The sequence below is a fragment of the Amphiprion ocellaris genome, chromosome 12 (assembly GCF_022539595.1).
Source record: "Amphiprion ocellaris isolate individual 3 ecotype Okinawa chromosome 12, ASM2253959v1, whole genome shotgun sequence".
In the NCBI taxonomy this organism is placed as follows: domain Eukaryota; kingdom Metazoa; phylum Chordata; class Actinopteri; family Pomacentridae; genus Amphiprion; species Amphiprion ocellaris.
Window position 1 is genome coordinate 3,666,855 of NC_072777.1, and position 27,019 is coordinate 3,693,873.

At 39.8% G+C, this 27,019-nt stretch overlaps 1 protein-coding gene across 1 annotated transcript in view; it reads right to left on the reverse strand.

The window, feature by feature from the left end:
- Positions 1-25,903, reverse strand: part of nhsl1b (NHS-like 1b) — a 134,810-nt gene extending 108,907 nt beyond the window's left edge. Inside the window, exon 1 of the mRNA XM_055016186.1 lies at positions 25,377-25,903. Within this exon, the coding sequence (XP_054872161.1) occupies positions 25,377-25,695 (319 nt within the window). The 5' untranslated portion in view covers positions 25,696-25,903. The remainder of the gene's footprint in view (positions 1-25,376) is intronic.
- Positions 25,904-27,019: the final 1,116 nt, after the last annotated feature.

A 27,019-nucleotide genomic window follows, 5' to 3' on the forward strand; every position in this document is an offset into this window, starting at 1 on the left:
TCCATATTAGTTAAAGTTGCTCTAAATGAGTACAAGGTAACCTACACTACTGTTCAAAAGTTTGGGGTCACCCAGATAATTTCATGTTTTCCATGAAAACTCACACTTTTATTTATGTGCTAATATAACTGCACAAGGGTTTTCTAATCATCAATTAGCCACATTTAAATCCTCATTTACCACATAAACAATGTCTAGACTGTATTTCTGATTAATTTAATGTTATCTTCATTGAAAAAAATTACTTTCTTTCAAGAATAAGGACATGTCTAAGTGACCTCAAACTGTTGAACAGGAGTGTATGTTTGTAGCATGTTTGCGTAGGCACACCCTCGATTACAGTATATATACAAACATGGTTGTGTTTAGGGAGTATCATCAAGACTAAACAGGTCTCGATGATGTGTTTTGTAATTTCTACCTTATTTATACAAGAAGCATTTGAGGAGAAACTGAAAAATAAAGACAGTAGGAGTTAGAAGACGAGATGTCATAACAGACAAAACGACAAAATGGGATATAAAACGGCTGGCTGCAGAACAAAGCAGACTTATTCATAAATGATTGATAAAAGAGAAAGATTGATGGATTTCTCTTTTCCCTCGCTCAGCCCTGGGGGATCTGACATTTCCATCCAGACCACTCATCACAGCCTCTGTCTTCCCACAACAAAGACCCTCAGTGCCATCTCCAGACTTCCAGGGGGAAGCTCAGGGGCTCGGAGGACCGGTTCCCCCCAAGGCCGAGAGTCCTGACCGGGCTTATTAACCCGCCTCACAACCCCGACTTCATTCAGGACCTTTGAGTCTCCAAGTTTTTCCAAACAGTCCCAGGAGGTTGGGGGTGGGGTGGAGGTGGGGCCCTGACAGTCGGAGGCGCAGCTGATCGGGGGAATTCAGCTCAGTTCTTAGAGACAGTAGGGGAACGCCGTTGGGGTTGAGGGTGCTTAACTGAAAAGAGAAGGGGTGGGGGCTCTTTCTTTTATGTGGTGCAGCCTTGTTAGTGCCGCTGTGGGCCTCACGAACGCCAACGGATCAAACGAAGGAGGGATTTTGTGTGAGTGTGTGTCCCGTTTGTCCAAAAAAACCTATAAAGTTAAGGATCCTAGGTGGCAGATGGTGTTTTAAAAAGTGAAAGGGATTGGATAGAGATGAGTTGAGGAGGTTAGAAGCAGAATCTGAATTGAGTTTTATGTAATTTCTGTAATATTTTATAGTCTAGATTTAAGTGGCAAAGTGGTCTGACCCACAGCCCAAATACAGCGTTACAATGGAATGTTAGACTATTCTTGAAAACACAAAACTTTAAACTCATTTTTCTAAAAACTACAGAAAGTGGGTCAGACCACTCTGCTTCCACACTCTTATTGTCCAAGATGCTTCAAAAAGTTATCCAAAATTATACATATTTTGTACAAAATGACTTGAAAATGATGCAGAATTACAGAAAAATTTCCACAAATGATCTGAAATGGCAAACATTTGTTTAGAATGACATGAAAATATTCTAAAATGACTGGAAAATTATCCAAAATTAGTCAGAAATCAGTCAGAATTCCTCTCAGATGATTAAAAATGATCCAGAATGACTGAAAATTTGCAGAATGACACTAAATTTGTCCAAAATGCTTTAAAAATCATCCAAAATGACACAGAAAGGGGGTTAGACTTATTGTTCTTAGGAAGAGCTAAGTGAAGGATGCAGCACAATGTTGTTTTGGACGCACAGAAGAAGGTTCTGTCATTAAAATGGCTCATTTGGCAAAAAATTCTCTGCCAACCAACAAAATCCACCTTTGTTTATTTGAATCCAACAAAAAAAAAAGCTACAACCTGCCTGGAACCATAGCTCCGATCAAGTGAAGCAGAACAAACGAGGAGTCGGACTAAGATTACACCCCAAACACCACAACTCAATACAATGGAAAAATACTCTGCAATATGAAACACACGTATCCAGAAAACAGGCAAAATCGCTTTGAGGTAGGAACCAGATCCTTCACAGTCAGCAGTGAATCCAACACGAGTGAAACTGCCCTCCAATGACATCAGCACAGGTGACAGGTGCACAAGAATAGTTACCTGATACCTTAATATCACAACGCTGTTTCATGTCCTACAGCTGGAACCTCAGATCCATTCAGTGTAACATCCCTAACCTTAGATATCTCTGCTGGAAAATAAGCCTAAAACCCTAAATGCATTGTGGAATATGTTGCTCCAGTTTCATTTTCTTACATGTTATACAAGGTTGGATGATCAATGCATATGATATGCATTTTGGAATAATCATATAGTTGCCCCAACTAAATAGATTAAATAGATAATTAAGTGAAGTTCAAACTTTCCTAAACTGTACCTGAAATGAGCAAGATCAATTACAATGGTGCTCACTGCATGCAGCAAAATACTGAAAGAGCTGATGTTGTAAATTCTTCTTATCAGAGAAATTGTATGAGTCATTTTACAATTGGAGGACATTCGAGCTTCAAAATTTTTGAAAAATAACCTTCTCTTTTACAATTTTTTGCTACATATTAATAATAGGTAATAAACTATCAAAGGCTTGATTGGCTCAGCTTGCACATCAATGGTAGCATTTTTATTCTTTTATTCCTTTTATTTTAGGAACTACCACTACTGGGCCTGGGTGATGAAACAATGTGCTGTTATTGACACCTCAAAATACAAGAGTTTCATTTAAATTTATAAATGTAAAGTGCCATGGAAGCGCATGAGGAAAATGCCAAGTTTAACTGCATTAACATACACTAATTGGTACTTTCTCGTTCAGGCAAAAGCTCCAGGAGACGGCAGACTAGCGCTCCTTGGAAGCCCTGAAGTGAAACCAACGTGAAGAGCGATGGAGGGCAAAGAGGTGTTTTTATCAAAGTACAGGCTGTTAATGAGTCAGAGAGGAGCATGCTGTGGGCTTGTTTATATAACCGCACCTTGTGTTTTCATTATGTGCTTTATGGTGGTTTGCATCTCATGTATTTAAGTGAAACCATGAAACATTCTGTCAAGCTATTTTTTTAGTGCTATTGTACATACATATTGCTGTTGTTTTATGGCTCAGCTCTAATTCATATACTGATCAGCCACAACATTAAAACCACTGACAGGTGAAGTGAATAACATTGATCATATTGGTAGTATGTGGGGTTCTGCTGCAAAAAACTTTGGATTTTGCTGTGTTGATGAGACTTAGGCACCCAAATAAACATAGTCCCAGAACAAACACACACCTTCATGTAAATGGCAATCCTAAATGTCACTGGCCTACCCCCCGCAGGAAAATACACCCCAACATATCGCAAAAACATCAATCACAAACATCCTGACGAACATGAGAATCGCCCAAGACGTTGATTTGACCTCCAAACTTCCTAGACTCCATTCTGATCAATCATCAACAGAATGCAGTGGAACAAGTTTGATTTCCAGAGGCTCCACTGCACAACCCAGAGAACCCAAAGATCCACTGCCAGCGTCCTGGTCCAGACCCCATAGGACACCCTGAGAGGTCCTCTGGTCCAGACCCAACAATTGATAGCATGTTTGACCACATAAGGGGGACCAACACAATACTAGGGAGGTGGTCATAGAGTTACGCCTGATCGGTGTATATTCCTTTCACACAAATCAAAAATTTCCCTGAAGAGGCTTCACAATCTGTACAGCTTCTAAATTATTCGCTGGAATCATACATGTCATTATTGTGGTAACTCCCATTTCATCAAACCAACCTCCAAAGAGTCTGGACAGACCTAGATGTAAGCTTTGACTCCAATCATGAGGCAGCAATTCTAGTTCTTCTTTATTTTTGTTGCATAATCTTTTGCTATTACGTGATTTGACATACACGTCAAACATTGCCACGGACTCTTGGCAAACAAGAAAGTTACTGAGATTAGGTGTCACACCCACAAACAGATCTGGGCAACTGTTGAACCAACTATCGGTACAATAAAGTAACAGGGATTAAACTTCCCACTAATTGCTGAGAAAATACCAGCGTGTGTGAGCAGCATGTACACTTTGGAAGCTTTGTTGTACCTGCATCACTGGGCATCTGGCAACTTTTGTAAAGAAGAAAATAACCTGGGGCTGAGGGAACACACCTAATCAAACAGCTATAATGGCAACTCAGTCTCTCTCCGCACACAGGAGAAGGTCAAAGCCACAGCTGAGTCAATACGCCGACACATCAGATGGCAGTGGCCTTAAAAGCACACAGGCGGGCTCAAGACCAAAAGGTTGGACCGTTCAAATCGAAACCCTTTACTTCAACATTTGCAGTAATACCTCTGAGCAAGGCACTTTTTACAACAAGAGGAGTAAAAGTAGTGTTGGGAATGTATTTAGCCAGCAAAAAAAGCAGGTTTATATTTATAATCTGATCCCGTATGAATCTGCTGACCAGCACAAACCTCAATGTGTGACACAGAAACACTCCAAGCCAACAATAGCAGCAGCTAAATGCCAATGTGGTCATAATACGAGAGCACAACTCACTCACAGGAACTTTGATTAAGATGACTAGTTTTATATTACATAACAAGCTCAAATGTCACGTTTAAGACTCTCTAAAGAGACATGTCATTACCGATATCCACAATTAAACATCTCCACACCCAACTTACTTATAAACCAACGGGTGAGACGCAGGTACAGACACACACAAACAGGCTGCTTCCTGTCATATATTGTCTTATTCCAGCTTCTCCTGCAGCCTCCATCGCTGGGCAACAACAGGAACAGGCGTGCAGACTCCAGCAGGGCTTAAGGAGATTAACCATTCTGTAGCCGTATGAAATAATATTCCTCATAATCCCCATCACCGACTCCCAAAATCCCTTCTCACTGTGTGGCATGGGAGAGCCTCTGTGATCGTGCTCTCTTGTTCTTTTGAATGCACACACACATGTACAAACCATAAAAACGCACACATCTGGACAAAACAGCTGGATCGTTAAAAGAAGACTCCCACATACAGATGTGTGGGATTACATTGTTTTGCGTGTATAACATTTGCACTCGTCGGTGGTTGGCATGCACGAAAAAAGGCCGTCACAAATACAGTGCCATGAAAAAGTATTTGCCCCCTTCTCATATTCTTTTTTTAATATTTCCCCAATTTAAATGTTTAAGACCATCAAACTCATATAAACATTAGACAAAGTTAACCAAAGTATACACAAAATGTAAGTTTTTAAATGGTGATTTAATGTTTGAAGGGAAAAAAAGCTATCCAAACCTACCTGGCCCTGTGTGAAAAAGTAATTGCCCCCTTGTTAAATCATGAATTACCTGTGGCTAATCATATTTTTTGGAAAGCGAGTTCAATTTCCCTGACTGCACCGAAACCTGATTACCTCCAGACCTGCTCAATCAAGAAATCACTTAAATAGAACCTATCTGACCAAAGTGAGTCGGTCAAAAGATTTCAAAAAGTTGCAACAAAATGCCACGATCCGAAGAAATTCAGAAACAGATGAGAAATAAAGCACAAGGGGTCCTCGGTTTACGACGTCCTCGACCTACAGCGTTTCATCATTACGTGGAACTAGTTGGCGAACGGAGCAGACAAATACGTCGTCACATGGTGCTATAAAATGGCTTTGTTTACATTCGCTGGTTGTACGGCACCTTGGATTGTGCTACATCCGCTAACTTTTTGCCCTTCATTATGGCTCCCAAGTGTAAGTCAGATTCTTCCGATGGAGTTCGACTTATGACGAAAATAAGTTAAAAAAGTAAATTCTCATGCGTTCTCTTGCAACGTGTTATTAATATGACAGTGTTGCGACATGTTCAGCTGGAGAGTCAGACACACTGTCTCTCTGTTTCCTCAGCCTTTTGTACAAAACAGCTGTTCTGATTTGGGAAAGTTCAGCCCTTTGCAAGTGTAAAGCTCTGTGGCTTTTGGAAGACTGAATACGTGCACATGATGCATCCAATTAGATCTGTGATCAGCTGTTGTCGGGCAGGCAGCCAGAATTACTGGTTTTTAGCTACCGCATTAATCAGCATTAATGTTAATTAAGCTAATCTAATTAATTTCCACAAGCTGTAGCTGCAACTAAAATGAGATGAGCAGCAGGAGACGTGAAACGCTGCTTCATCCTGATTGTTTCACATCAGCAGTATCGTACAAGTTTTACCCAAAGGAATGAGGAAGAATGTTATTCAGAACTACGAGGCTAGCAAGCTCAATACAGGCAAGTTCCCCTACATTTAGCTAAACTACAATGACATGGCTCACAGGGAGATGTCATGAAGTATTGTGTTTTTTTTTTGCTTACAAACTTTTGCAGAGAACAGCCTGGAGAGAACATTAACCAAAAAAATAAATAAAAAATCTATCAGCACCATCATTGAAAGAAGACCTTGTTAACATGACCTGCATTGTGAAAATAAATAAAATCTCCCTTTAAAAAAAGTGTGAAAATCTGGAGAAAAAAGGAATATAAAAAATGTTGGAATACTATAATGTTTAAAAATTGTAAAAATAAATGAATAAAACTGAAAATAATGGCAAATATCCGTAAAATAAAGATTTTTTTTAGCAGATCAATACATGAAGTGTCATTTTATGGCACATATTGTAAAATTAAAAAAAAAAAAAAAAACTAAAATAAAAATAAATAAAAAATGAAAATATAATGAACTGCCTGATGTTTTTACAGTCATCATATAAATTAACACCTTTTGAATGTAATTTTCTTAGTTATTCTCTGTAAATTAATACAACAGGGAAAAACTGTAAAATAACAGTAAATAGTTTGTGAAATGACAGGTCAAACGGTTTAAAAAATAATTTTTATAGGGTATGTGTTGTCAACTTTGACCTTTGTTTGTAAAAAATAACAAGGAGGGATTCAGTAGGGTCTGAATTTAACAAATCAGGACAATGTATAACCATTTATTTATACAGAATGCAAAATCTGAATGTACAGGTTATACAATATTCCCTACTTTGCTCCAGTTCACTACAACCACAGACTGCTACTGTGTATGTTTACCAATACTTTCCTTTTTTATGAGACTGTAATAAATAGTGTAATTATGATCCCACAGTGCTGCTTCTAGACTATTAACTTGCTGTTTATGCATGTTTATCTGAGTTATTGGTCTGTTCGAGTGTCATCAGATGCACATGCTGCAACCTGTCCCTGAAATTCATCTTTTCCCCTCGAGCAACTTTCACATTTAACAGACCCCATCACAGCCATAAATGCACTGCTGTTACCTTTGCAGCAGTGTGTGTGTGTGTGTGTGTGTGTGTGTGTGTGTGTGTGTGTGTGTGTGTGTGTGTGTGTGTGTGTGTGTGTGTGTGTGTGTGTGTGTGTGTGTGTGTGTGTGTGTGTGTGTGTGTGCATGTACACTACCAGTCAAAAGTTTGGACACACCTTCTCATTTAATGGTTTTTTTCTTTATTTTCATGACTATTTGTAGATTCTCACTGAAGGCATCAAAACTATGAATGAACACGTATGGAATTATGTAGTAAACAACAAAGTGTGAAATATCTCTAAATATGTTTTATATTTTAGATTCTTCAAAGTAGCCACCTTTTGCTTTGATTACTGCTTTGCTCACTCTTGGCATTCTCTGGATGAGCTTCATGAAGTAGAACCTGAAATGGTTTCCACTTCACAGGTGTTCCAACTAATGGTCCCATCCCCATTAAGAAGGCAAGAAATTCCACAAATTATCCTTGACAAGGAACACCTGTGAAGTGGAAACCATTTCAGGTTCTACCTCATGAAGCTCATTCAGAGAATGCCAAGAGTGTGCAAAGCAGTAATCAAAGCAAAAAATGGCTATTTTGAAGAATCTAAAATATAAAACATATTTAGAGATATTTCACACTTTGCTGTTTACTACATAATTCCATGTGTGTTCATTCATAGTTTTGATGCCTTCAGTGAGAATCTACAATGTAAATAGTCATGAAAATAAAGAAAAAACATTAAATGAGAAGGTACGATGCAGAAGAGTTGGAAGATTTCTGTGCTGCTTTCTGCACTCGTCCACAAAGACGAGCAGAGAATGAAGGGTAGAGATGGAGGTGGAGGTTAGACACATGGGAAACAGGTTAATAAAAGCTAAGAAGGAGGAGGAGGACACAGAAGCAGAATATGTTGTTGCTGTGAGAGTGCACACCTGCTTCTCACAACTCCTCAGGGTTCATGTGGGCTGAACAACGTGGCAGAGATCTCTGGATAAACGTGTGCAGACAACACAACGCTGGAAGAGGCCAAGGGCTGCAGCAGTGTATCACAGGAGACACTGATGGATGGATGGATGGATGGATGGATGGATGGATGGATGGATGGATGGATGGATGGAAGCTTCGAGAGGCACAAGTGAGTTAAAGTGAGCATATGCACACACAAATACACACAAAAAACACGCACAATGAGGTCTCTGTGGACGAGACGGACGGCTGAAGCTCCTACAGAGGAAGATTCAGTAGTCGACGGGGGATTCCTGCGAGGAGTACGTCATATTTCATCATGACAGACACTTTCTAAGAAACAACACATGCTCACACCATGCAGTGTTCTGGAGAGTCAGAATAAGACGGATGATGAGCCAGAAATCAGCTTCAGGCGACAGAAGGACAGACAAAAGGTTTACATTGTGGCCTGTTTGTTTTGAGTAATTAACAGAGAAATTAGCATAGTCAGTAAATTGACTCAAACTTGCTTAGAAAAAAAGACATTTTTTTTCAATGAGGATAACATTAAATGAATGATAAATGCAGTCTAGACATTGTTAATGTGGTAAATGACTATTGTAGCTGGTAACAGCTGATTTTTAATGGAATATCTCCATAGAGGTACAGAGGAACATTTCCAGCAACCATCACTCCTGTGTTCTAATGCTACATTGTGTTAGCTAATGGTGTTGAAAGGCTCATTGATGATTAGAAAACCCTTGTGCAGTTATGTTAGCACATGGATAAAAGTGGGAGTTTTCATGGAAAACATGGAATTGTCTGGATGACCCCAAAATTTTGAACGGTTGTGTAGGTCAACTTTAACTCATTTAGAGCAACTTCAGCTAAAATTGAGGAACTTTAACTACTAAAGAGCAACTCTAGCTCATTTAGAGCAACTTTAACTAATATAGAATAACTTTAATAAATATAGAGCAGCTTTAACTAATGTAGAGCAGCTTTAATATCAAGTAACTTTAATAACATCGACTTTAACTAACAGAGCAGCTTTAACTAATATAGAGCAGCTTTAACTTATAATATCAACTTTAGCTAAACGAAGGCAACTTTAACTCATTTTTGAGCAACTTTAACATAAAGTAACTTTAATACAGAGCAACTTTAATTCATGTACACTACCGTTCAAAAGTTTAGGGTCACTTAGAAATGTCCTTATTTTTGAAAGAAAAGCAGGTTTTTTCAATGAAGAGAACATTAAATTAATGAATGAAATTGTCTGGGTGACCCAAACCTTTGAACAGTAGTGTACATGCTAATATAATTATTATACTGTTTGTGTGCTAACTTAAAAAATGTCTCCTGAACTAAACTGAATCGAGAGAGGAGGAGGAAACACTCGACTGAAGCAACACAGACAACACAGGCTGAGAGGACAATCAGTCTTTTATATTAAATCACATTTGTCTTCGTGACTCAACGCAGTAGTCAGAAAGTCAGACAGAAGAGAGATGAACAGGTCTGATAAATCTGTGCGTTGTTGAAACCGAGCCAGTAAAAGCTGTCGGGAAGAACTGGGATATTTACGTTGTACCTCACGAAAGGTAAAAACCAGACAAAGTCGGGATTTTCAGGACAGATCAATCAGACTGCAGCTTTAATAACATTCTACAGTCGTATTTTACACACAAAAAATAGAAATATGTCAATGATTTACACCAGAAAGTTGGAGCAGATGTGTACTGGTATCCACAAGGTCACCCTGCACATTTATGTTTCATTGTTTTATTCATTTATTGAAAATTCTCTCAGCCGAAGGCCAAAGGTATCACAGATGTGCAGTAAGTAGTAAAATGCAGTCTCCAGGTCCAGATGTGCAAAAAGTTTAATATGATTCAGAATTGTCAAAACCAAATGTTTGGCTTTCCAGGATGAAGTAATCAATCTTACTTTAATTCTGGTTTTTAAAAGCAACATTGGACTGGATCTCCCTGATGAAGATACAAACTCTTCAATAATACAAAATCCAAATCAAGAGTGTTCTCAGCTGACTATCACAAAGTGGGCTAACAACTACAACACCTATAGAAAGTACTCAAGCTAAAAAATAGAGTGATCATACAAGAAAGAGACTAGTGAGGGAGGCCACCAAGACACCTATGACTCCTCTGAAGGAGGAGAAGTCTGGGTCCTTCCAAAGATGCCGCCTCTGAATCGGCCACAGCTGACCATGAAGCATGGTGGTGAATACTAGCTTCTATATGTGATAACTCCTTTAGAGAAATCATAGGTGTCTTGGTGGCCTCCCTCACTAGTCATTGTCTCGCATGGTCACTCGCTCTAGGCAGATTAGCACATGTACCATATTTCTTCCATTTCTAATTGATGGATTTACCTGTAGAACAGCCAGCTTGGTCACTTTAACTGTTTTGATTTGCACAGACAGAAAACAGCACAAATTAAATAATGTGAAGCGTCTCCTTTGACTTTCGGTTGCTTTTAAACAGTCAAACCCCTCGTGTCAATCATAACAAATACATTTCAACAGACAAACATGTATTATTCATAAATACATTTTGGATGTTTTAAAACACTTTATTAAATCATAAAAAAGGCCAAATGCAGAATAGTCAACAAAATAAAGAAGATTCAAGAAAACAAACTGCTTTTAGGAGTAATTAATATATAACCATGAAAGACAGTTAAAATTAAACATATAGTTTTGTTTGACTGACAGCTGTTTGAGGGATTATTTTATGGGTGAAAAATCTATTTTTATTTTAATTTTACTGGACTGAATGGCTCAGGAGCAGCCTGATGTCGACTTTATCTGTTTTATCAGTGTAGCGACTAAACAAACCAAGTGTGTGTGCATATAAAAAAAATGCATTTATTCACTACAAGACACATCTGTTCTATTATTTGACAATATTTTAAGTTTTATCACATTTTTCTCCTGCAGTGATCAGGACAATCCAGACTTTTCTGCATCACAGGTAACTCAATCCCACTAAAAAGTTTTAAACGTGCTGAACACTGATCCAGATCAAAACAAAGTCCAAAATATGTCATGTGATCCAGTGTCACAATTCAATTTTTTTTCCCTCTTTCAGACAACACATATTGATTTGATGTGTTCAGATAGTTGAAACCTGATCAGATTACATGTGACCAGCTGGGCCTGTTGAGACTGTTTTCACATATTTACTACTCTACATAACCTAAAGCATTAATTCCAGTTCACCAGACCAGTTTCCCCATTTTTGGAATAATCATTATATTCTTCTGCTAAAAACAAACTATTTGGAAACAATCACAACTCCAAAAACAGCTTTTTATTCAGAAATAAACACTAAAGTGGTTCTGACCCGTGCTCATGTTTATAACTGACAGACAAACATACAACAACCAAAGCTGCATATTGTAGCTGCTAATGGAAGTCATACAGTAGGGGGTGGGGTGTGTATATATAATAACCTGGGTCAACATGACGACAATGGACCCTTTGACCGTTGCCAGGAATCGAGGACAACAGATTGTGTTGCTTTTCTTCGACACAAAGACGGGAAATAAATCTTTTCATGTCCAACTGCCTGGAGAAACTGCATTTATATCTATCATTAAAAAACAGGTCTGCACAGTGGCTTGGTGGTTAGCAGTTTCACCCTGCAGCTAGAAGAAGTCTTCCTGGGATCTTTCTGCATGGAGTTCTCATGTTCTCCCTGTGCATGTGTGGGTTTTATCCAGATACTCCAGCTTCCTCCCACAGTCCAAAAACATGCTGAGGCTAATTGGTAACTCTAAATTGTCCATAGGTGTGAATGTGAATGTGATTCTTCGTCTCCATATGTGGTCATGTGATAGACTGGTGACCTGTCCAGGGTGTCTCCTGCCTTCACTCTAAAGGTATGTGTCCACTGGATCCAGTATTTTATGATACACACAATATGCTTTACTGACTCAAATCTGGGACTTTTCCATCACAGAACCAGGGGAAACCTATCCACCTAATCCAAACTAAATGAAACTACTTTTTTCATGTTGCTGCACATTCATTTGACTATCTGGTGTTGGACTGCAAGAAGCAAGGAGATCTACTGTCACAACGCACACATAAACATCACAAACATTCTGTCTGCTAGTCGAAGAGAAAACCTTAATCGCCGTCTTCCTACTAAGATTGTTTATTCAGCTGAGAAAATTCAAGTTTGCCTAATGTCACCAGCGTTTATGGGACTAAAGTTCTGCCTGAACAGAGGCAGGCAGCAGCTGCTTCTAAGGAATTATCTGCCAACCCAAATATAGCAGACGCTCCACCCCAACTTCCCCTGACTAGTTTTAAAATGCAAATCTTCAGCTTCATTTGTTGCATTCGATCTGTGTGCAGATTCAAGCGAAGGCCTGGCTTGCTGTTGGGTTATTTTCTGGATTTTTTAAGCGTTACTCGCCGCCCATTGGCCCGTTTCATTTCTGTCGATCGGTGACGACGTCTCTGAGTGCACGGCTGTGTGTGTTCATTAAGTGGCACGAGTGACAGATGTGGTAGAAAATCCTTGTTTATTTTCCCTGAGGCGATCACAGAGTCAGTGTGTGTTTCCAGGCCTTAAGTGCAGTTCAGTGTCGATGCAGGATAACAACAGCCTTTATGTTGCTGTTAGATGAGGCTCCACCTGCTGCACTGTGTCATTATGGACTGTATGGACGTCTGTCTGTCTGTCTGCCAGCCGGTCTATCTCTCCATCTACACGCATCACTGATAGACTATAATCTTACACCGGATACGCTGCATCCTTTGCTCGGCTACCATTAAAAGTGGTTGCTGTGAAGTTTTACGTGGTTCTTGTTGTTATTCTGCCGCCTTATTAAAAATGCTGCACAAAAGGTTCACTGCTGGACAGTTACACAAGCAAGATCAGCATCACAAAACAGCATCGGATGCAATGTTCTATATTAAACTATAGTAGCTGCAAACGTTGTTTTTTCTCATCCACACAAACAGGAGCATTTAACCATCATTTGACTTATTTACTGCACAAAATGAACTGATGGTGTTCAGCTGCTTCAGTCAACAGGTTGTTTTAATGGAGAACAATGAGGAACATAAACATTTATGACGGTAAAAAGCTGCGACTGGAAATGATGTAAGACAGGAATGCTGGTAGAAAACTGTTAAACGTGTGTTAATGTATTTATTTTACCGATCAATGCAGCTGATTATTGATAACAGACAGCTGCACAATAACACTATCAAACTTCATGTATTCAACCATGATATTGTATTGAAGTGCATGTAGGTCTGACACTGTCTCATAATGAAGGAAATCACTCTAATTTGTGGCCAAATCAAAATGAAACTAATGTTACTGATTGAATATTCTCTGTAATAAATACTAATAAACTGATCAGTTTTCTTATTTGTGTTCTATCAGCTGCAGTAGCAGCAGTTTAAACAGACCAAACATAAAAACATGTTTATGTGATTTCTGCATCACCAACTAAATGCATGTAAGGTTCACATGACTTTGAGTTTTAGTAGAATACTCCTGTACTATACTATATATGTACAATACCCCTGTACTATACTATATATGTATAATACCCCTGTACTATATATGTATAATACCCCTGTACTATATATGTACAATACCTCTGTACTATACTATATATGTACAATACCCCTGTACTATACTATATATGTACAATACCCCTGTACTATACTATATATATGTACAATACCCCTGTACTATACTATATATGTACAATACCCCTGTACCATACTACATATATGTATAATACCCCTGTACTATACTATATATGTACAATACCCCTGTACCATACTACATATATGTATAATACCCCTGTACTATACTATATATGTACAATACCCCTGTACTATACTATATATGTACAATACCCCTGTACTATACTATATATATGTACAATACCCCTGTACTATACTATATATGTACTATACACCGCAGATGTCCGCCCGTGTTCCACCAGGACGGTCATTTCTGGTGCGCAGTGATGCTCAGCTCACTTCCTCTTTTGATGCTGTAACGTACATGCCAAGCGCTAATCTGATTACTCGATTAAGCGCCAGAATAATCAATAGAACACTCGCTTACTATAGTAATCGACAGCTGCAGCCCTACTCTGTTACATGTGCTGCATGAAGCGCTGAGAGTGTTGTAAAGAGAACAGTTGGAGCCACTTTGCTCGACAAACCGTAAGATTACACCAATTCTAAATTATCCTAAGCGTCTTTGTCTCAGTTATGTTCTACAATAAAAACAGATCTTATATTGGCACATATTGGGCAACATCCATGCCATCAGTCAGGCTATAGTAGTTCCGATATACTGATTTAGTGAACATGCAAGGAAAAGAAATGTTAAAGGATAATCCTAGACCTGCAACAGAGAGACCTCTATGAAAGTTAAACCTGACAAGTACTACAATCAAACCCATTTAAAAGAGACATGTAATTAGAATATACATAGATAGAGTAAGATAAAAAGAAAAAAATCTAAAGAAAGAGACGCATGGAGCGAGACAAAAACTGATTATAAAAGAGACGGAGCTAGAGAAAGATGAAGCAGGGGCCTTGTCTTTGTTGTGGTCAGCAGCACTATGAGGGTTGACATCAAAGTGCAGACGATGGACAGAGATGAGAGAGGAAAGGTCTGCAGACCATATGAAACAACAGGAAGAGAGAAAGGGAGAGAGATATAGGAGAAGGAAAGAAGAGAGAGGAAGAGACTTTACAAGAGAGGAAGGAGGGAGGCAAAGCTGAGGCCATAAAAAAAAGAAAAAGGAGAGTGACTGACAATGGAATCTGCTGAAACATCATGTCACATCTGTGCACATACGCCAGGAAACACTCAGAAACAAGCTGTAAAAATGTTCTGTCACGTTAGAATGGACCATCTAAACACACATTTGTTTAGTTCTAATTAGCCTGGAAGTGAAGGTTCATCTGTCCTCAGGAGTTTTCACCTGAGATCTGCTGTCAGACTCTTCTTTGTCCCCCCAGAGGAAATACACTTGGAGCTGAAGATATTTTCCTTTAAAACAATAGTTGAGTAAAATCTGGGCCACGACCTCAACTTGAACTCTTCAGTTGCACTCCAAATGTATAGTACTGGAATAAAGGCCTCTGGATATTACACAGTACATTCAACGTTTCTACAACATGTCAAAAGGCAGGAAATGTCTAAATAATTTCACATTATCTAAGCTTTTGTTGCATTTAAAAGCTGAAAAAAAGCTGCAAACATGCAAACTGAGCTTATATTGACTATGTATTTCAGCAATTTTGAAACATGTGGTCACTGAATGCATTTTGTCATAAACAGGGATTTCCCATTCAAATCTTTTGCCCCCAACCCAATCTGAGACCTTAAACATTTAGTCTGTGCTAATACCAGACTGCAACAATAAGAGGAGAGGGTCACTTGGACTACGAGTAGTCCTGTGTTGGCAAGGAGCAACGGAGGTTTAGCTAGCAATGGGCACCATGACAGAGGCCACCAAGACACCTATGACTCACAAGGAGTCACAAGAAAGAAACTAGTGATGGAGATCACCAAGACACCTATGACTCCTCTGAAGGAGTTACAAGAAACAGACCATTGAGTGAGGCCACCAAGACCCCTATGACTCCTCTGAAATAGTTACAACAAAGAGACTGGTGAGTGAGGCCATCAAGACACCTATGACTACAACAGAGGTTTTTGTGATGCTTAAGGACAACCAACCAGATGTGGTATTGAGACTAGCTGGGATTGCTATATATATCACAGTTGTCTTTACAATTCACATCGTATGTCCATTAGCCAAAATAAACATAAGAAACATCAGACAAATGTCCATTGTGCTAAATAACATCATCAATTAATAATTTTTTGACTTTAAATGTGGCAGATTATTACAAAAATTATTCAAAATTTGCATCACTAACATCGTGTCCTGGACATCAGGTGGCACCAAAACAATAGTAAATAGTACCGCCTGGATGTAACTGCAGTTCTACGAGTACTTATGGAGCGTTTGTGTTAGCCTGTATGGTGACTGTTATGTTGAAAGTAGCAATGTTAGAGAAGATTCTAATCAGTCAGGCATATGGGTTCTGTAAAGCGTCTCGAGACAATTTGATTGTAATTGGCGCTATATAAATAAAATTGAATTGAATTGAACTGAATTAATCAACCAAGATGACTTGAAGGCAGAGAACTGGCACTTGTTGTCCTCTCTGAGTTTAACCAGTCAGAGGCGAGTCCTGCACTGCAGTTTTGTCAGGGCTACTAAGAAGTACCTACCCGGGAGTAGGTGCCTTTTTCTACACTGAAAACAACCCTGAAACAGCTTCTACATGTGCGGTTCTTGCAGTCGAAATGTTTGGGCCTCCCTAAAATGGCCTGCACATTCCAGCAGTGGAAAATGGCCTCTTGCAAGTTCTAGTAGGGGTTCTTGGATGTCAAACCTGTATTAAGAAGTGTTCCATCAGTTCTCGGGATGTCAAGATACCAGACATTTGGGAGTCAGTACAAACATCACTGAAATTCTATGATTCTCAATAACAATTTTGGCAAAAACTAAGCCAGCAAAATGAATGTATTTCAGTATTTGTTTTAATCTGAAAGAACTTGTTATGGAGTTTTCAAGTAATAGAATAAACAATCCTGACAAGGTTGACTATGACAGCTGCAGTACTTTCAGTAAACGTATGAGGCCAGATGTACAGTACCTTCAAGTATTCCCTATACAATATACTGTATGTGCACATTTATGCACATATGGGAACATCTGGATTTAAAAAAAAAACTAAAAGTGAGATCCAGGAACCCTGGGGATGTCCCAGTCCATCCCTCTCTCTGAGGCAGAGGTCACCACTGGGGGATTAAATCTTGCTCATCTCCCCGCTGGCTGGTTAAACCCTGGATTACCCCACAGCACCCTCAACTGCCAGCTCTCCAACCTATAAGTCCAGTGTGAGGGCTCTGCGACTGTGGGAAAACATGCACATGAGTGTGTGTGGATGGCAGAACTCAACAGAGAGTCTTTACACTGCGTCTGGAAGGAAATGTCAAAGCCATGCACCAGCAATTCAGAGATATTTTTAGTGGACAAGAGGGTGAAGATACAGTTAAAACAAGAGCATATGTGATTTCATTAGCTGCTTTCCAACACTGAAGGAATACTCTATGATATATTAATTATCTACACTACAAGCCAAAGGTTTGGAAGCCAGATCAAGTTTGTACAAAAATAGATCATAGTCTCATTGGTGCAACTAAATTAATATGATTATTATATAAAGAGTTTACTCAGCTGTTTCTTTCTAGACATTTCTGTGGTAGTTGTAGAGAAACAGTTGAGATTTATTGGGATTTTTGTATTCAAACTCTTAAAAGCCAAAGAGATAAAGTGAATAACGCAAATTGTGATTTGTTTTTTACTTTTGCACTGAAGTTGTGACTCTTGCAAGTTTTCTCAACTCTAAAACTAAGCCCTTCTTTTCTTTTGTCAACATTTATTCAGCAATTGTCTGGTAACATCAATGTATAGCTAAAGGTAAATGGAGGAAAATGGTGCAAATCAATGAAAATAAAGTCTGATCATGCAGTAAATACATCCCAAAATCCATAGAATTCATACTGGTTTTTATTATTTTTACCTTTTAAACAAAGACATTGTAAGAGAAACTTGAAGTTGCTTCCAAACTTTTGGCCTGTAGTGTAGGTGTATATATTATATGTGTCTTTCCAGAATTGGAGGACATTTTACATCCCACCCAGCAAATTTATCAAATAATCCATGTAGAAAACACTAAAACATGCAGTTGCTGCATAAATTTACTTGTCCTGAAATCATTTCTAAAAAAAAATTAGGAGAAAAGAATGTTTGAACTGAATGTTATTTTTTCATTGATGTCTCTTGTAATTGTGGGAACATTTCTTTTAATACAATAATACACCTGTTATGTATTTTATCAGGATAAGACAAATTCTTTTGACTTTTTCCTTTACTTTTTTCCATCAGTCAGTTTGTCCTCTTGGTCAGCAGTAACAGCAGCTAAATATCTAGCTTCTACTGCTGAGAAAAAGATCACATTAGCATGGATTAGCAACCCTGTTACTGTGATTAGAGTAGGGTTAGCAAACAACACAGAAAACATGGAATAAAAATGCTACCATTGATGTGTAAGCTGAGACAATCAAGCCTTAGATAGTTTATTACCTATTATTGATGAATATGGAGCAGAAAAATGTAAAAGGGAAGGTTTATTTTTCAAAATTTGGAATTTTGAAGTCCAAATGTCCTCCAATTTTGGAATGACTCATATACATAACTGTTCAAAAGTTTGGAACCACTTAGAAATGTCCTTATTTTTGATAGAAAAGCAGTTTTGTTCAGTGAAGATAACATGAAATTAATCAGAAATCCGGTCTAGACATTGTTAATGTGATAAATGACTATTCTAGCTGGAAACAGCTGATTTTTAATGGAATATCTCCATAGAGGTACAGAGGAACATTTCCAGCAACCATCACTCCTGTGTTCTAATGCTACATTGTGTTAGCTAATGGTGTTGAAAGGCTCATTGATGATTAGAAAACCCTTGTGCAGTTATGTTAGCACGTGAATAAAAGTGGGAGTTTTCATGGAAAACATGAAATTGTCTGGATGACAACAAACTTTTGAATGGTAGTGCAGGTATATGCTTGTGTTTCAGTCAGACAGTAATTAGTTCTAAACAGTGTAACTACAGCCAAAATATTTCAGTGTAAGGAGAACTAGCAATGAAATAAACACTGCAATCTAATGCCGGCATTAAATTAGTGATAAAATACAGTAGTGAATACTGTACAGTGATCTGGTTGAAACTGCTGCTAAAATCAGGGCTTCCACGAAGCCAAGCCTGCACGCACACAACTCTAAGTTTAGCCTTTTTCTTATTAACTTTACTGTCGTACCATCAATGGCAAATCAGTCTGCCACAGATTAAGTTTTATCAAGCAGAGAAAGTGCAGGGCAGCGTTGAGCAAAAGCATCTGGAGCCAAAACGTCACATGATGATCAACAAGCTTCTTACGCTGACAGCCTGCCAAGAGAAATGAGTGTGTGTGTGTAATTACACAAAGACAATCCCACAAGATATGTTTAAGAAGAACACTTAACTCTTTTTGAACCCCCAAAAAGGGTGTGGGTGTGTTTGTTTGTTTTTTGCTTCCATCACATTTTTACTCACTGTGAGCTCATATTCGACCGCAATATAAAGTCCTGCACCTCTGTGGAAACAGCACACCATAGCAAGAAGTAGAGAGAAGTTAAAAATGAATGGTTTAAAAATGGTTTATTTTTGGCTTTTTTCCTTTTTTTTCTTTTTACTGAGGCACGTAGAATAAAGTGATGACATAGTGATTCATAAGCTTACATTTGCTTCATTGTCAAGATGAAAGTAAAAGTCACATATGGTAAGTTCGAGGACCATTGGAGATTGAAAATTTGATGATTCTTCCTTTTTATCCAGCTTTTTGCTCTGATAAATGGTGTAATTTTCAAGTTTTTTTAAGATTACATTCTTTTAAAACCCTCTAGAGGGTTCTGGGGGTTCGGAAGGTTAAGATTAAGGATTATAGTCATCGCTCATGGTCGTTCTTTCACTCCCAGCACTCCTCCGGTCCTGGCCCAGGGATCTGTCTAAATCCTGGGCGGTCGTGAGAGAGGGCGGCTGCATGGATCCACAAGGCAACTCATACACTCAGTCCAAGTCAGATGCAGTTCAGTTGCGATTTCCCCTCGACTTTTCAGAATGCTGCGGGCATTTCTCAGTCATTTTCCCTGCTTTCTTTTTTCTGTCACTTTTTTCTCTCCTTCCTCTTTCTCTCCGTCTCTTTTGTCCCTCATGGGAGCAGGTCGACCTCTAGAACCAGCTCCTCTGGCTGGAACGAGCCCTGTGGGAACTGACTTGTGGATTCTGGCTGCGTAATGACTGCCCTCCATCAATGAATGGAGAGGACCACAGTGGAGTGAATAGTGACTAGGGGGAATTGAGGTAGGATCAACAGGGGTGTATATGTGTGTGTGTGTGTGTGTGTGTGTGTGTGTGTGTGTGTGTGTGTGTGTGTGTGTGTGTGTGTGTGTGTGTGTGTGTGTGTGTGGCAAACAGGAAAGGAAGTTCCAAAACAAAAGTATAAACAGCAATTAGTTTATCTAGGCGTGACTGCGATTTGTTATTCTTCGGGGTTGTGATAGCGACGCAACTCGGATCTCGTTCAAGAAGTCGTGTTATGTGCATAACTGAGAAGCACTCTTTGACACTCAGCCCGAGCCACGGATGTCCATCAAGAGATAAGCCAAGAGTGCATGTTCCCACGCACACACAAAGGTCTTAGAGAAACACTCGAGGATAGCAACACACCCTAAACATGATAGCAGGCTACAGATGAAAGATTATCGAGCAAAGACACATGCCTATAAATATCTGAGGGATAAGGGAAGGAATGCTCCAGCAGTTTACTATGTGTGTGTGGATGAGTGACAAGATGGACTGTAGACATTAGCAGGTCAGCTGGAAACATGTCTTTTCTATTCAGTGTGTGTGTGTTATTGAGCTCCAGCTATTGGACATCCAGATATCTTGACAGGGGAGGCCCTAAGTCTCTCCTGACTCCCATTAACCTTCAACAGTTTGACCTACGTTCAACATTTAAATAGCATATTCCCAATTCAACTGAGGACTACATTTGGCAGAGAGGACTTTAACGTTTACTGTAGTTAAAGGAACACTTTGCATAAAAGTCACTGCTGTGAACGATGTCGAGGTGTTCAGGCACCGTAGTGACCCATGTTCTGGATCCACAGTGCATAATTACTCCACCAAGGAATGCAGTGGAGTTATGTGACGATCGGCGTTTGTCTGTCCGTCTGTCTGTTCGCAGCATTACTCAAAAACAGACTAACAGATTTGGATGAAATTTTCAGGGAAATTCAGAAATGACACAAGGACCAAGTGATTAGATTTTGGCAGTGATGCAGCTTATAGTCTGGATCCACGGATTTGTTAAAGATTTCTGTATCACTGAGAGATAGCGGCACGACATCACTGTAACCATGGCAACAAGTGAACACTACGTCAGCTGCCTGCCGATGATCACATGATTGTGATCCTACTACAAATCAACTGCTGTGGATTTATCGGGACTTATCCATCGGAAATCATACCAGGAACAATTGATTAAATTGTGGGGTGTTTCTGAGTCCCATCAATTCCTGCCACCCGCTACATATTTAGTCAGACAATTCCATTCTTATATTAAAAAATACATTCTATTGCTATTTTCAGTTATGTTTTTTGTTGTTTTTATTCATACTGTCTGAGCGCTTTTTAGTATTATTAACCCTCTGAGCCCCAGTATCCACTGGAAGGTTAGAAACGTGTTGTCTTGAAAAAAAAAACGACATAATTTATCAGAGCCACAAAGTATAAAAGCGGAAACAATCTTTGTATTCTACACTTTTTGACAGTACTTGAACTAAACATGTGTGAAATGGCCATTTTGTTGGGAAAATTATCAAAATTTTTGATCAAAATTGTGCTATTTCATCAAAATCATTTAATTTTACGTCTCTTTTTTCTTCTAAAAAACAAATATTTTGCTGAATCCAGATTCTGTAAAAAACATTACAAATAAAATTGAAAAATTCTGTGCTCCTCACCATTACTAGGAAGCCGTCAACGACTCAGCTGTGACCCACAGTCACATGACAAAAAATCTGGGATTTTTTTGCAGTCTATGTATACACCCTGCAAGTTTACACAAGTATAGAAGTAAATAAAATGTAAATAGCAGAATATTTATATTACGTAGAGTCACCTTTTATTCTAGTTTTGAAAACTTTTCCTGCCTTTTATGATTTATGCTCTTACAAAATTGTTATAATAGTTTAAAAATACATCATGGAGTTGTCTCTATTTCTAGCCATTACAGTTTTTCCATAATGGTATGGCAGTGAAAACATGAAGAAAAACGTGACAGGAGCCATAAACACCCAGAAACTGCTTCAGGTTGAGAGGATTAATGCGTCTAATACATCAGGGTGTGGCAGCAGACATCTAATAGCCAGCCGTAGCTGAGGTGGCCCTCGTTGGCCTCCAGCAGAAACCCAAGCTAGCCAAACGAGACTTTGTTTAAACTCTTGACTTGGAGTGTCAGGTGTTGCCTGCCGAGGCTTCAGAGGGCGACCTCTGAACTTTGTCTTGATGATTTCTGCTTCGGCACAAATGGATTAACGCCAGCATGACACGGTGAAAACACACAGGAAGGACGAGGAAATCCCATTTGCCCATCATGTCCCTGTTCAAACTGCCCCTGATTGCTCTGAGTGTATGGGCAGACACAAACACACTACGCCTTTCTTCCAATGTCGGCCTCCAGCATAAAGGGGCCCCTCTTGTTGCCCCTCACCGGTAACATGATCTGGCTCTGAGCTGAGGTTAGAGAAGGAATCCTGACCCACGGTAGTAAAAGACAACAGGCTGACCAGCCACAGTTACATATTTACATGCAAACTATGGGCCGATAAAATTATGTAATGCATTGCCTTCTCTCTTACATGGACTTAGCTGGTTTTACGTTAGATGGTAGTACTGTAAAGGGAAAAAATGCAATTAAAACCCAGTGTGTGACGTCTGTAAAATACTATAACATACAACACTGTTCAAAAGTATGGGGTCACTTAGAAATGTCCTTATTTTCGAAAGAAAAGCATTTCTTTCAGTGAAGATAACATTAAATGAATGATAAATCCAGTGTAGACATTGTTAATGTGGTAAATGACTATTCTAGCTGGAAACAGCTGATTTTTAATGGAATATCTCCATAGAGGTACAGAGGAACATTTCTAGCAACCATCACTCCTGTGTTCTAATGCTACATTGTGTTAGCTAATGGTGTTGAAAGGCTCATTGATGATTAGAAAACCCTTGTGCAGTTATGTTAGCACATGAATAAAAGTGTGAGTTTTCATGGAAAACATGGAATTGTTTGGGTGACTCTAAACTTTTGAACGGTTGTGTATCTATGGATGCTTAGTTTAATGGAGTCATACGCGCTGCACATTAACTTTCATTCAAATATGTATTCAAAACAAGTGCACCAGCTGTTCCGTGTCACGAATTCAAATCCAGCTCTGGCTTCCTGGAGTAACGCTGGAGGGCACTTCAGCAGGCAGGTGTTCTGAAGTGAGGAAACAGTCAGGCTCACGCGTCGTAATGAATCTTAAGGCAGCGCTTCTGTACGGCCGGCGTTGGCCTTGAGGCCTTGTGGGAGCTGAACATCAACGTAACGCATTCCTGTCTGCTCTCTCACACCTTGTCTTCAGCTGCCAGCTTACTCTCGAATGACTAAGTGGAACAAACCCTTTAAAAGAGATGCCCCAGTCCCACCCTGGACTGCATGAAAACTTCAACAGGTACAGATGAAAGGAGCAGTCGAGTCACGGTGTGGGATTATGGAGGGGCATTGGTCATCATACGTCACCTTATGTCTGGGATTTGTCTGCTCCGGCTTATCATCTCCCTGAGACTGGCTTTAAATCTGTGTGTTCAAGTGTGTGTGTGTGTGTGTGTGTGTGTGTGTGTGTGTGTGTGTGTGTGTGTGTGTGTGTGTGTGTGTGTGTGTGTGTGAGGAATAAAGAGTGTGAGTCATAGTCAGGGTGAACAGCTCAGATGCAGCAAGGACAGTAAAAAGGAAACAAAAGCCACTGAGTCACAACTGAAATCTTCCTCTTTCAGTGGAATCTGGGCTCGTCTTCTGAATCCGACCATGCAGCATTCTGCACAAACAAGAGAGCCCCGCAGGAAATCAATGGGAAACATTATCCCTTAACTACTATGTTTACAGACATTGCCACACAACGAGCTCTGGAATAGGAAGCATCGAAGTAAAAAGGCAGAGACGTATTCACTCAAAGGATCTGCTACCGGTCTGCAGGACAGCAGATAAAACAACAGGCCAACCTCTGAGTTGCCAAAGTAGGAGTCAAAGTCTGAGTTAATATATAACCACCAAGTGTGTGTGCGTCTGCAAGAAGTAGCTTTACGACGGCAGAGTGAATCACAAACACATCACAACTCAGGAAATTGATTTTCCATTTATCTTTGACCCACTTTGTTTACATGCACTGAAAACAGCAGCAAGAAGCATGAAGACCTGAACACAGATGGTCAGTATGTTGAGAGGAAATCCATCATTCCTGACAGGACACAAAGCCCCCCATTAACATCAGTCCAAATCACGACCAACAAGGCCATGTGTTCAGAAGACAGCGGCCAGTCCTGTCTGACAAAACACGACCGTCACCTTGGACCTCAGAAGGCTATTAACTTTCCAGCAATGTATTTCATACTGTGAAGATGCCACCTGACTCCACACCGCCATATATTCAGCTGCGGCAGTGCTCTGCTACATGTGCTGCAAACAGCACTCAGAGTATTGTAAACAATGTCAGATTCACTCTTCTGTATTATGTTCTATCAAAAAAACAATCAAAATTAATTTTTAAATGGATATTTACAAACATAGAAATCACTGTAAAGTCACCCCTTGACTCCGCACCACCATCTATGATACCTGCTCTGCTACATGTGCTGCAGACAGCACTGAGAGTACTGTAAACAATGTCAGTCACTCTTCTGTATTATTTTTTATAATAAATACTGAAACTAAATTTGAAATGGATATATATATATATATATATATATATATATATATATATATATATTACTGAAAAGTCACTGTTTGACTCCACACCAACATCTATGATACTTGCTCTGCTACATGTGCTGCAGACAGCACTGAGAGAGTTGTAAACAATGTCAGAGTCACTCTTCTGAGTTATGTTTTGTCATAAAATGAATATTGGACAATATATATGCCATTAGTTATCCACACCTGCATCATACAGATGTGGTTTAAGTATCAAGTCTGACATGAAAACCTGTTTTTTATCATTTTTATCTCAACTTATTCTGTAATTTTGGTGCAATGACATGCATGTGACATATCTGTGGGTCTCAGTTGGAGATTTGGAGAAAGAGGAGTTCATTGGAGCTTCCTAAAACCAATAATTTAAAAAAAAAAAAAGAAAAGACAAACAAGTGGGCATCTGTGCAGACTTACGGATCTGGACTTTCTTGGGGTCCAACTTGCGGACGTGGTTCTGCAGGACGTGCAGCCTCCCCTGGATCCTGCAGGATCTCCTGAACACCATCCCCGCCTCCATCTCGATGCCCAGGAAGATGTCGCTGGCATGTCGGGAGAGGTCTGAGAGCTGGTGGATAACGCTGGTGAGAGTGTGACAGCTAACCTCATCCAGGGACGAGAACAGGACGGGTTTCTTCGCCCTGCGCCTCCCGGCCGCCTCGGCCGGTTTCCACACATCCCTCGCCGACAACCGACTCACCCGCCGCGGCTCAACGCTCCTCTGGTGAAACGGCATGTTTATTTCCCACCGGCAGATCAGTTCACGGAGGAGAAGGGACAAACTCGCAGTTTTAAAACAATCCGGAGCTCCTTCCTGCGCTGCGCTCCTTCAATCCCGCCATATTTCGGGCTTTCCGACGCATGGGACTTTGTGCTGCTGGAGACGTTGCCTCCCAAAGTCTGTTCAAATTCAGCCAGACAGAGTGCAGGCTGCAGAAAGAAAAAAACACAAGGAAAAGTAGGGAAAAGTGCAAAGAAAAACACGGAAAATACTACAAACCACCTGTAGCGACTGGAGCTGGAGTCAGACTGAGGAGGAGAGTTTACCTGAAGCCTTCAGAGGAGCATCAGGAAAACATGGACCGGATTAAGTAAAAAACTGGACCAGGAGGGATTATTCCTCCTCCAAGGAACATGGAGGAGTTAAGTGACGTTGGTTTGTCTGTCTGTTCGCAACATTACTCAAAAATTGACAAACGGATTTGGATGAAATTGTCAGTTAAAATCAAAAACGATGCAAGGACCAAATGATTAGATTTAGGCAGTGATGGGTAATAAAATGCAAAATATTCTAAAAGTTGACTTTTTCTAAATATTTCTGCTAGTTTTTATGACCTCTAATTCCCTGGATTTTCTCCGCTTGCTGTTTTTGCTGTTTTTACTATTCTCACTGTAAGATAACATAAGAGTGCATTAGTGTCAATATAGTTCAGTTTTAATGTTAATGACTGAAAGCTCCTCATCCTTTTCACAAACAGGGTTTCAAACTATAAATTAAAGCTGCAAGCAGCGTTGGACGGGTCCTCGCATCCTTGCTGGTCGACAAATCCACGCATGTCCACCAGGTGGCGCTGCGACTGAGAGTGCATGTCGGACTATGGATGTGATGAGGGCCGGACTCTGATGACGTGTAAAATTTCAGGCAGATTGGAGCATGTTCAGGCTACTTCTAGAGCTTTTCCTGTCCATTCACCAGGTGGCGCTGCGATCGAGAGTGTATATTGGCCTATGGATGTGATCAGGGTCGGACTCTGATCACATGTCAAATTTCAGGCAGATCGGACCATGTCCACGCTAGTTATAGAGCATTTCCTTCCATCCACCAGGTGGCGCTGCGACCGAGAGTTTATGTCGGCCTATGGATGTGATCAGGACTGGACTCTGATCATACATGTAAAGTTTGAGGCAGATTGGAGCATGTTTAGTGCAGTTACACAGCAGTTGATGTTTCATGGCGAAGCATCAAAATTCACGAGGCCGCCATGGCCACGCCCTCAGACTTAAGGTGAGCATTTTGATAACTTTTGATCACCCATTACGGTGGCCGAGAGGTGCAAACC